The sequence below is a fragment of the Emydura macquarii genome, unplaced genomic scaffold (genome assembly GCF_026122565.2).
Source record: "Emydura macquarii macquarii isolate MOO-44397 ecotype Brisbane River unplaced genomic scaffold, CSIRO-AGI_Emac_v2 contig_3530, whole genome shotgun sequence".
Classification (NCBI taxonomy): Eukaryota; Metazoa; Chordata; order Testudines; family Chelidae; genus Emydura; species Emydura macquarii.
Genome location: NW_027133667.1, coordinates 435,374 through 447,586, shown reverse-complemented (window position 1 = coordinate 447,586; position 12,213 = coordinate 435,374). Strand labels below are relative to the sequence as shown.

Genomic DNA, 12,213 nt, shown 5'->3' with positions numbered 1-12,213 from the left:
TGCAAAATCAGCTGCCACTGAAATCAGTGGAAAGCCTGCCATTGATCGTGTTAGGAACTGGATCAGATTTGTAGCCATCAACAGCTTCGATAAAAAATAAGTGGTAAATGTCCAACGGTTTCCCAGAATTCCAAATGTCAGGCTTGCTCAAGGAGAGGCTCTGAAGCAAAAGGTTTACCTCCACGCTATTTACTGTGTAAATATTGGTTTCTCACTTGGGCTGCACACCTAGCATAGTACACCCATCTTGTTCAAAAAACACAAACAAACCACCACCCAACTTCCCTGAACATTAACTCAATTCACTTATTCTGTTTTCAAACTCAATTTTAAACAAGCGTTGTTCTTTATACTTTTAATGTTTCAATTTTAAAAATACTTCATATTTTATCAATATTTGCTTTATAGTTCTTTGGGTTGATTTTTTCTCTTTTTTTGGGGCAGGGGAGGGGAAATGGATAAGGCCAATATTTTCAGCAACAAAAAAAAAGAAGGATCAAGTTAGACTCCTAAAGGCCGCATTTAGGTACCTCCTTATTTTCATAAGTGCTCAGCTCCTATTAAGGTCAATGGATCCTACATTCTTGATTCATGCAACTCTCTCTATTGAAGGCAATGGGAGTTTTGCCTGAATATGGACTGCAAGATCAGGCAGAGAGTGATTTAATCACTGATGAAATGAACAAATTCAATATAATAGGTCTTTCCCCCACTGTCATCTGGAGTGAAGGTGGAGGGGATGAAGGACTGCCTCCCAATGAAACACAACAATGGTAGGCAGCTAGTGTGTTACAACTACATATGCCTTTATGATCATATGGTTCCTAATCATCTCACTGTTACCTTGTGTATCCCCCGTTTGCCTGTTGTACTCATCTGTTGTCTTTCATCCTATATTTAAGAGCTTGTCTACATGGCAAAGATTTTTCAGTATAACTTTAGTTTTCCCAGCACGAATGGCCATGTATCCACACACAAAAGTTCTTTTTTTGATTCATCTGGCAGCTCTATATGTTTAACCCTTATTGGAAACACTTTCCCATGTAGACAAACTCAGATCCTCAGCTCTTCAAGGCAGGGACAGTCTTTTTGTTCTGTGTTTGTATAATCCCTAGCACAGTGGGGCCCTGACAGCTGATGGCAGCCACTAGGTGCTACTACAATACAAATTTAAAAAAATCATTGTCTTCTTCTTTAATACACTGACCTGGATGGTAGGGGCAGACTATGGAGGAGTTAAGCAGAAACATTCAATAATCACTGCAAGTCCCAGCGCAGAGATCCAGTGAAAAGCCACATGGGTTGGAGGGAGTGTCGTAGTGTATTATAGCTGCACATACCACCGCAGAGGCCACGCATTCTGCACGTGTGCTCAGTGGGTTGGGTGAGAGGATACTACACACTCCAATCCCCAAAGCTCGTTTACTCAAGATGTGCATGGCTGATTGAGGATTTCAGCCCAAATGCTTAATTTAATCCTTGCCTGGTCTTTTTAAAGGATTCAAAGAGCATTTCAGTTTCTTCAAACTTGAACCTTAGAATTAAGGGTCAATGCAAGAGGATTGCCTTAGTAATTAGCCTCTATTAACCAAGTTCTTTGTTAATGCTCTACATAACACAGCCAGGACTATTTCCCACTGCTAGAACTTCTCTTTCCTTTCAGTTGCATAAGCTGGAACATATTCACAATAGGAGCCACTACAAATAAAGGGCCCTGTTCAGAAATGCTTTACTTTCAAGGCAAGTTCCCCCCCACACCCACCATTTCTGGAGGTGTCTCTTTAAAATTCAAGGCAGCATGCGATCCAGCACACAAAGATGCTTTGTGGCAGCCTTGTGGCATGTTGTTACATATGGATGGGGAGGTCCCCTTTTCCATGTCATAGCAGCAGGGAGAGATCATCAGACTGTGCTCTGCTAGGATGCCCAGGACCATGCTGAGACTTGCAAGAAGTTCCATAGATGTGACCAAAGATGTGAAGTTCTACATACTGTCAGACAGTATCGAGACACAGTACGTTACTTGTCTGGGTCCCTAGTCAGGCAAGGTCACCGTCTGCCAGCCTCTTTTTCCTGTCACAACTGCAGAGGTCTGGAACCAGACTGGAGGGGTTAAGTGGCTACAGAGCAAACGTAACTGGGATTCAGCAAACTAGGGGGCCCAGGTGACATGCCTAACAGGAGGCTGAGGAAAGGAGTGGGCAGCTTATGAGGAAAAACAAAAACCACAAAATGGATTCCCTGCTCACAGCCAGCAAAGGGGAAGGCTTTGTTCGTTCCTTGGAAGAGAGAAAACATTGATTTTTGACCTGTTTATACTCCAGTAAGAGGGGGTAATGCTTTGTGTGTGTTCTGAGAGAGCCCGTTCTGAGACTTTAACCACCCCTTTTATACATCACCAGAGAAAAATGGCATGGCAGAAAGAGAGAAAAGGCTAAATTATTTTTGGGGTAACTTTGATTAAGTCAATGGAGTTACCCCAAGCTAATATTTTAGCTTATTTAATCAAGTTGTTATTCTGTCTAAAGTAGGCCCCAATAAAACCCTTTGCCTTTTTACTTTAATGGCCAACAAAGGTTAAAAGCGAACAAAACAGGTAACATTTCTGATTATACAAACACAGACCCCGTGGAACCTAGAAGGGGTGAGGTAAGACCAAAAAAAGCCGCCCTGCCACTAAGGGGATGGGGGCCATAGAAATACCTAGATACGCAGACCACCTAGGAAACACTACTTCATGCTGTTTGAGGCCATATTTAGAAAGACTCTCATTCCTTAGCAGTGACATGCACTGCCTGGTGAGAACAAAAGCATTTTGTATTCAACCCTGTAGCTTGATTTAAACTGACCCTTTTGCCATCGAACTCCTGTTGAATTCTGCAGCACAAAATTCTACGTGAACTTGTGGTGACTATTTGAAACTTCATTTGCTGTTGCTTGTGCTGCTCCTTTCCCTGGAAAATATGGGCATGGATTGCAAAGTTTAATGTTTAATAGTGCAAAGGCCTTTTGTATCAGAAAAAGGAGATCATAAAGTAGCCCAATCTGGCTGATACTTAACCCATTTCAGAGTCTCCCCTAATTCTCCTGCCTGTTCGGCACAACCTTGCTTTGAGGATGATGCACTGGAGTGTCTCCAAGGGGTTGAATGGCCCAGATCCACAAAGACCAGGTCTTTCTATGGAAGTTATGAGTCTAAGTATCTCTGTGGATCTGGGCCAATATTCCCAGCACTCCCCTAGCAACACAAATTGGCACACCTTTTAAGAGATGCTGTCTACTTCCCCTCACACAGATGGCAGTGGGGTGCAGAGCTGGGACATTTCGCTTCCCCTTGGGAAAATCTCAGTAGCAGCCCTACATTCCCCTGAGCAGTGGGGCTGCAACTTGGTTCAACCCTTACCTGGTGTAGGAGAAGTATAAAATAAAAGAATGCAAGTTATCTTATTAGTTAAGGAAATACATAGGCACTATAAAAGTGATCTGACTAGCATGTAGAAGGAAGGCCTTGAAAATAATGAGTTATAAGGCCAAAAGGAGTGAAGTAGAGAGGATATCTGGTTCAAAGAATAGCTAATGAAATAAGGGGAGCTTTCTAAAAGGAAGGCCTCTGACTGACAGGGGTGACTGCAGACAGTAAGAATCTATCTTAAAAGGAGCCAATATTGACCTTCCCACTCCACCTACCAGTGTTATCTCCTATGTGAACACAGGCGCAACAAAAAGCCGTAGGTCAGCAGGAAGGAGATAAGAAGGAAAGGCCTACGGAAAAAAGGAGGTTGTATATCTTATCTGGATGAAGACTGGAAATAAGGGCGAACTGTCTCAAATTGGTTTTTAGGGGAAGTCAGTAATTGGCAACGATATCACTTGTTTGTTAAAGGGTGTGTAGGAAGCCGCTGTGGCCTCCCACGGAGCCAGAGCCTGAGGAAGGAAACGAGCGCTCTGATTGGCCCAACTCACACCCTGCCCCAGAGTCCGCCCGGCAACAAGGGACCCGGGCCGTGATAGGGCCACCTGGCCAGGCCAATTGACAGCCGCGGGGCGGAGCCCCAACAGGAAGGGGAAGTACAAAAGCCTGGCCCCTGAGCTCAGTAGGACCCAGACTGCTGCCAGAGGCAGATGTGCTGCCCCGCCAGCCGAGGCCTAGGCCAGAACCTAGCCGCCGCTGATGAACCCCGGCCCCACCTGGGCCCGGGGATTGGATAGGGCCCTCGAGGAGCTGGACAAGGCAACCCGGCCAGGACAACTGGGCCGAGTTACCCCGAGCCCGGGGCCGTGCTCTGGAACCGCCTGGCTGGGCCGAGACCCCAGAGCAGCCTGAGTGGCGGGCACCCCCGGAGGCCGGGCTGGATTTGGAGGAACTGCTGGCCGCCGAGCCCCTCCCTGCAGCGGGACAGGACTTGGAGGAGCTGCCCGAGGCCGAGCCACTCCCCACCTACAACGACCTGGAGGAGTTGCCCCCTGAAGAGGAGCTTCCTGCCTTACCCCCCATTGATGAGGAAGGACTGACGGCGCTACACCAGGTGGACTATCCCCGTGCCACGGAGGAAGCAGGTACTAGGGTCAGTGGGGAGGAAGTAGCCCAGGGACAGCCACGGCCTGTGGCTGAAGCCGCCTTATAGCCGTTGTGTTGCGGTGGGAGCCCCGCCGGCACAGTGGCAGCCGCTTCTGCCACTGCTAGGGCCCTGGGCTGGGACGCAGTGGAGACGGGTGGGCCTGCGTCCCCCTCCCCTTCCCCTTTTCCCTAGCCACCCCAGGAGAATTGCTCTCCTGACCCCGCCTGAAGCCGTTACCTCCTTTGCTGACCCTGCCTAAGGGTTAGAACCTAGACTCCTGTTCGCATGCCCTGCCCGAGGGCCTGAGCGACCTGCCTCTGCTCACCCCTGCCTAGGGGTTGGAGCAACTGACTCTTTGCTCGCTCGCACTGACTGAGGGCCTGAGCGAGTAACTGCTGCTCACCCTGCCTAAGGGTGGACTATTAGGACTACTCACCCGCCAAGCGTGAGCTATTCCCTGTTTGTAGGAAGCCGCTGTGGCCTCCCACGGAGCCAACACGCTTACAGGGTATAAAAAGTAAACTCTGAAAGGGTTCAGTGCTAATACCTGCCTGACCACGTTGGAGCCAACCAACATGGATCTAAGCATCCCTGGGTTTAGCATGTCTGTATGTATCTTGATCAAATGCTTATAAATGTTTTGCTACTGTGTGGAGGTAGTAAATTGCTTATTATTTAGGCTTTTTAGGTATGTTCAGAGCAATTGTACAAATACCATTTGGTCTTTGGATTTAATGAAGGAATTTATGGTAAAATTAGTGTTTGGTGGTTTCCCATATTAATAAATTCAAATATTATTAATAATTCCAACATATGGGTCATGTAAAGGGGGTGGGGTTTATTACTCCTTCCCCTCCACTACTTGGCTGCACAAAGGCCAGGCAGAATCCACTCTTTAGTGAGTGACAGTCAGAGGCAAAAGGATAAAGAGATGGACAGAGAACACGATGCTGTTGCAAGAGGCAACTTAAATTACCTCATCCACTACTTTCGAAAAGTAGTGAAGGCCGGATATCACTTCTTCATCTCCTTTACCCAGGGCAAAATTCTGAAAACAAAAACACTGTACATCAATGAAGGTCATTATACAGACAATACGGCATCTTACGACATAAATGGACAAATAATATACTGCTTTAATAACTGCACAATAATATTTTAATTTTCTTGTCTAAAGGCACAAAGTTGATCAGATGTATTTAAAAGGAATAGTCATTCCAAGCATAGGCTGCTTTGCATCTTTAATCATTTACTAACGCAAACATTTTGGTTGGGATTCTCAAAAATGTTCAGTGCTGCTCCTGCTCAAGTCAACGGGCAGTTTCCCCAAAGGCTTCAGTGGGAGCCGAGTGAGGCCAGTGACAAGCACTTTAGAAAATCCTACCCTTCCAATAGATTTTTCATATGGACCATCTCATCAGCTGAATGTTGAGACTTGCAGACGTAGCACTAGACGTACCTGCTTTTCATACGCAAGAAGCTGCTTGGAAAGCTGTTGTGTGGCTAGACACATTTCATTCTACAAAAGAAAAGAGACAGTTTAGTAGAGATCGCCACCAATATCTAGGATTACTGTTGTTACTACTTTATTATTTGGCCAGTGGTGGTACTTGGAGGCCACAGACAGGACTAGGACCCTCAGGGATATACATACACTGCAAGTGACTTCCCTACCTCAAAGACTCCCAGTCTATGGTATGTCCACTCTGCGATAAAAACCCCACGGAACTAAGTCAGTTGCCTCAAGTCAGCTGTCTCAGGGCTTGGGGTGGGGTAGGACTACAGGGCTACAAATTGCAGTGTAGATGTTTGGGCTCGGGTGAAGCCGGGGTTCCGAGACCTACCACTCGCCGTGTCTCAGAGCCCAGGCTCTAGCCTGAGTCCAAACATCTATACTACCATTTTATAGCCCTGCAGCTTGCGCATCGCGAGCCCAAGTCAGCTGACCTGGGCCAGCAGTGACCATGCTGCAGGTCTTTTATTGCAGTGTAGACTACTGAATGTCTCTGATTCTGCAATTACTCAAGCTTAATTCTGTGTACATGAAAACTCCCAAAGCACTCCATCAATTCATATGACCTGTGGCCAGACGATGTGAATGAGGCCTGGTCTGCACTCAGTTTTGGAATCAATTTAACTATTTGGTTAGAAGTACGATTTCTTTTTTTTAAACTGAAATAATTACATTGGTACAACTTCTTGCACAGATGCAGTTATACCAGTTTAAAGGTGCCTTATATGAGTGTAGCTTATTTGTCTAAATTCATAGGAATGAGTTGTGCCAATATACGGGTTATACCAGTTATACAGGTATAACTGCAAACACACTTGGGGGTTGTACTGATAGAACTATACGGGTTTCAAACTGTGAAAGTCATACAAAACTGTGTGTACAGCAGCACTTAGAGCAATCCTGAACTGCCCAGTGGAACTATTGACATGCATAAATTTAAGTACTGGCATAATGGATGTGTTGCAAGACGGGGGCCACTTATAACTGAATGTCAAGAATTGCAAAGAATAGGTGGTTTGCTGACACCTGGCCAGCCAGGGAGCAATTTTGCAACCACATCCATTGAGACGGTCACAACTATGCCTGATGCTCCGCTTCCCAAGGAATGCATTAAACAGCAGCCTCTAAAGAGGTCACAAGTTACACCTTCCCACTTGAAATTTGCAATCCAGAGGAGGAGCTTGCTAATGGGAAAGAAATGGGGAGGAATAATGAGAAGGGGGAGGGGGAAGTAGCCTCAGAACAGGTGAATCACTCAGTCTAAGTCAAAGAGGGGAACTGGTTTAGGCTCTGAAACCTAAGGCCAATTTGAAACACCACCATTATTTTGGCACTACTAGCAATTTCTGCTCTGCAGTGCTCATGTTGCAGACAGAAGCCAGGCACTTAAAAACCACACCACAGTCTCAAGGATTTCTCTCTGTTACTCCTTCTGACTCAGAGACTTTGTATGTCTTTAGGTTGCAAACACTTTCTCTAATGCGTTTGTACAGCACCCAGCAAACAGGGTCCCAATCCCAACTGGGGCCTGTGGGCATTACCAGAATATAAATACTTATTGCTAACAACCATAATATAAAAGTTTAGCTGAAAGACACCCTAAGCTAGTATTGGGCTGTTCTCACAGAAAAGATATCAACAATACATAGTATTTAAATAGTACTGCAAAAATAATTTAAAGCTCCCTCAACCCCATGTTACTATTAGTATTGTGAGAGCACCAACTGTAAGTGTGAGGATGCAAAGTTTGAAATACCTTCACACCTCTACTATTTGCCCTCAGTGTTTTCCTTTGGGTATCAGAAATCTAGCAAGTGGGGGAAGGCAGGAGTAGGAAAGGAAGCAAGTTCTACTCTCAGTTAAAGCAGTGGAGTTAATCTCCATTTATATCTGTGTAAAGGAGAATCAAGGAGGCAGAACATGCTCCCTGATGACTTCCTCTGCCCTTCTGTGCCAGCACACCTTGGTGCAGGATGCAATCTGGGCAAAAGACTCGAGAAACACAGTCTTAAGATGCCACGGAGGCCCATGTAAGCACCCTGAAATACATCTGAACTCTTCTGCAGAGTCACTGTTTACAGGAGAGGGTGAGTGGTAAAATCATGTTCAGCCAGGGAAGACCAAGGGCTGGCAGGGTCTCTCTGCCAATGGCTGCAATGCAAGCATAAGGCAGAAGCTGGCTCTCCTAATTCTGGTCCCCTTAGGACGTCATGAAGATGTTTCTTCCACAGTCCCTAAGTGACTGAAGCAGTGAGTGCGGAGAGCTGTTCTAGGGCATAACCAAGGACTCAGGGCCTGGTACTTGTGTTAAACTATGTCCATTACATGACCAGGCAATGGCAACCATGCACAGACCCCATGCAGAGTATTTGTACTTTTGGCAAGAATAGAGAGAAAAGGTGGAGGGTAGATAGCGAGCACAAGGGAGACGTGGTAGATAGCAAGTACAATGCCTCCCCACACTGAAATACCACTTAAGCCAACAGATGGCACTTTCAAGGGTGTATAGGCCTTAGGGCTGGCTATGTGCACCGAGGTAAGTGTCACCCTGTCAGAATACAACGAACATTACTACTGCTTTTGCAGCACACATGTGAGCCCATTTGGGGTTGCTAACGCTAATTCTCCCCTGCCCATATCCCCCTATACCTGCCAGACAGTGGCCCTATTATAGGCATAAAATTGTAATTATGTCATTTCCAGACAAGGAAACAGAAAACACTAGCACACAAATCAAGTTAGTCAGAGAGGTGTAAATATTGCCATATGACCAAAGAACAAGCAGCCTGCAAAGTGTTCTACCTAGCCTGTGGTAACATTGCTTAGTTAAAAACACTTTATTTGGGAAACTCCAGCTTAATCCTCCTCCAATTTGTTCTCAGTCAGCCTTCTCTCGGGTATTTTCTTGTGCGTCGTTCCTCTCTCACCACCATTAATCAGCTGAAAGGTTTAAAAGTTGTTGTTCGCATTGCCTGTATTTATAGGCCCATTAAGTCCCTAGGATCCATTCTAGCAGTTACTAATTCGATTTTATATATGTCCCCCTGGAATACAGCAACATATAGTGCTATTATCCTGAACTGGCTGAAAATAACGTGTCGATCAATTGGATAACAAATTATTTGTATATAAATGTACTTTTACCATTAAATAATTAAACACGTGAAAAATCTCCAGGAAAACCGTGGAGTGAAACAAAATAAAGACTATTATAAAAAACTTTGTCTAGTTGTTCAAATTAATCTCTTTCACAATACCCCACACACAGCTCCTTCTGAAATTTCAGAGTTAATCTATCACTTCTGGAGTGGGAAAGCCAGTAATGACAGATTAACAACTAGAAAACATATCGAAAGCCTGAGCATCCTGGTAAATCTAAGTAAGGACAAAATTAGTTTTCTTTAGTGCTATACACACAAAACATGTATTTTCATTAGCTGATTTTATAGAGGGGAAAAAAATCCCCAGGGAAATCATGTACAGATATTTATTGGGAGGAAGAGAGGACTGGACAGAAATCAGTACTAATTAAGCAGCAATGATAATGGATGAGTTATTTCATTTAGTTTTGAGTTTAGCTAGCAAGCGTACAGAGCTGTAATGGAAAACCTTGTCAAAAATCTACCAGGCGTAAGATTACATGGATGTGATAAAGAAGACAACAACATGCCTCTACATTTTCTCTTCACCATACCTAAATGGAAAAGGGACTTTACCTGAAATGAACTGTTTTAACACCTGGGTCAACTCAGGGCTTGATCCTGCTTTCATTCAAGTCAATGGCAAAATTCCCAACCACTAATTTTGGCTCTGAACTTCCCCACAGTGTCAGTATCTTCATATCTAGGCTTTTGATGTGAGTCTATCTTTCACCATCATGTTTCATGCACACAGCTGGTTACCTGATGCAAAAATAGGATCTCCCTCCTTCCAGTTCGTAAAGAAAACTCAACTGTGCTTACAATTTATTTTGTGAGATAGTCCATCTTTTCTCAACACCTTTCCTTTCTAAATAAATTTTGTGGTAAAAACATCAGTCAAATTAGTGAACATGGGAATTAACCTTAATGATTCAATAGTGAGACTCCAGGTAAGAGTATCTGTAAAGGATTCAACTGATCTATACAATTAGCTTTGAAGGCACTGAGCTATCTGATCAAGTCCAACTCCATCATGAGAAATCTTTCAGCAAAGGTACTTCTCTGTGCTAAGGACAGCATTTTCAAAACTTTGCATGTATGCAAACGAGCATGGAGTAATGCAAAATTACTGCAATGGCAGATACAAGGGGTGTCTGTCTGTATTTTCCCCCTGTATACACAATAGTGTGCAATGAAGCTTTAACTGGTATGCTTTTGGGATACCTTATTGCTCAGAGATGGGGAGAGGAAAGATGGGTGGCTGAAGGAGGCTGTCCACAAGGGATTTATGGATTTTCCTTCTTCTAGGATCACAGAAAGTATCCAACCTTAAACTCTTGCTCAATTCAAATGTTCAGCACCTTATTGCACTGTAACTTGTTTCCAGCATTTCCCTTCAAGTGCCTGGTAGACACACCGTGGAATGAAATGGAATTGCCTATTTTTTTTATAATCGTATTTATTTTGTAGAGCCTTCTTTTCTTTATTCTTGGCACATGAAGGTCCCATTGGGCCATTACTGTAGCATGAAGAGCGGAACTGGAGAATCATGTTCAGAAATCAGATTTCAGGAGGGACTTAATTCAGTGTGACACCGGGTGATTGGACATGCAACAAGCTGGGGCACAGGCTGCTTGGTTTTAACTCTACAGCCTGATCATGTAACACTGGCTTCACTTAAGAAAGATCTCTTTCCTACAACTCAGCCTGTTTGACATCGCTACTGCTAACAGCACAGTCACTTCAGTGGTTCAACCCATCAATAGAAATTGAGAGGCAGCAACCCTTAAATGAGCAGCAGAGGAGTATCCGCTGGGATAGACTAACTGAAACTTTCTTCCATCAGAACGTCACAAAACTAAATTGCTTCTGGCTACAATGCACAGGTAAGAGCTTACAAATAAAGCAGGGAGTATAACATGGACTCAAAGATATGAGTTCATTATCTTAAATGAACAAAATCAGGTGCTTCTCTGTATTTGTATCCATGTGCTAGTCCATGTTTACTGAACACCTAACCAGATAATAAACACTTTCCAGTGCTTGCAACTAGAAATGGGATTAACAAACATTAATTAAAGGAGTTGATACAAGAGGCACCAAAAATACAAATGTACAATAATGATTCAGATAATTAGGCCCCACTAACATCTAATAGGATCCTGTAGCTTTAAAAAAAAAAAAAAAAAAAAAGGCAACAAAAAACATAAATTGTGCTCCCTTCTAGTTTTTATAAAACTGTTACCTAAAAGAACAACATCCATACTAAGGAAATACCTCCATTTTCTCCTTACATGACTTTCAAGTGATCTGATCAATCTTTAAATAAAACTGTGACTGGCAGTTTATAAACCAGCTGCCAATTAAATGAATGTTCTGCACACACAGCAGTGTTTCTGGGCAACTACAAACATGTTTCTGGATGGATAACAGCTTGCATTTAGTGCTGATTGCTACCCAGATGAGACTTGACACTACTGTTCCCAACTCTCCCAATTGGATGGCAAGTCTTGAGATATTTGATGTTCTTGTTAAAGCCCCAGCTCCAACAGACAAGTGATTACAAGAAAATCCCAGCTTTCATTAAAAAGGTAAATTGCTAGCCCTCATACTTGTGGAGAAAGGACAGAAAATGTAACCCAAGCGTACCCTGAGAGCTCAAATCCTACAATGCAAATAAAAGCCCCAGATCCACAAAGATATTCAGGCTCCTAACTTCCATTGATTTCAATAGAAATTAAAAGCCAAAATACCCTTTATGGACCGGGGCCAAAGAAAACAAGATTTCTTTCTTTCTTTTAAACTAATGATTTTTAAAACCAATCTTGTGATTTTGGGGGGCCTAACCCCTGATTTTTCAATATTTGTGGTTGGCAAAACCCACTGCAGTTTTGCCTTTGACTTCCACAGTTCAGAGTTAATCAACCTTAATAGCTGTGTAAACACTGACTCACAATGTTCTTGGGGAGCAGGAAAGTATAATCCTTATTTTACTGATCAG

The 12,213-nt window shown here is 43.8% G+C and overlaps 1 protein-coding gene across 1 annotated transcript in view; it reads right to left on the bottom strand.

The window, feature by feature from the left end:
* The window catches only part of APPL2 (adaptor protein, phosphotyrosine interacting with PH domain and leucine zipper 2), a 49,873-nt gene that overhangs the window by 28,473 nt on the left and 9,187 nt on the right, over positions 1–12,213 (bottom strand). The window contains exons 3-4 of the mRNA XM_067536190.1: positions 6,019–6,078; positions 5,536–5,607 (exon numbers count right to left, since the gene is read on the bottom strand). Of these exons, the coding sequence (XP_067392291.1) occupies positions 5,536–5,607; positions 6,019–6,078 (132 nt within the window). The remainder of the gene's footprint in view (positions 1–5,535; positions 5,608–6,018; positions 6,079–12,213) is intronic.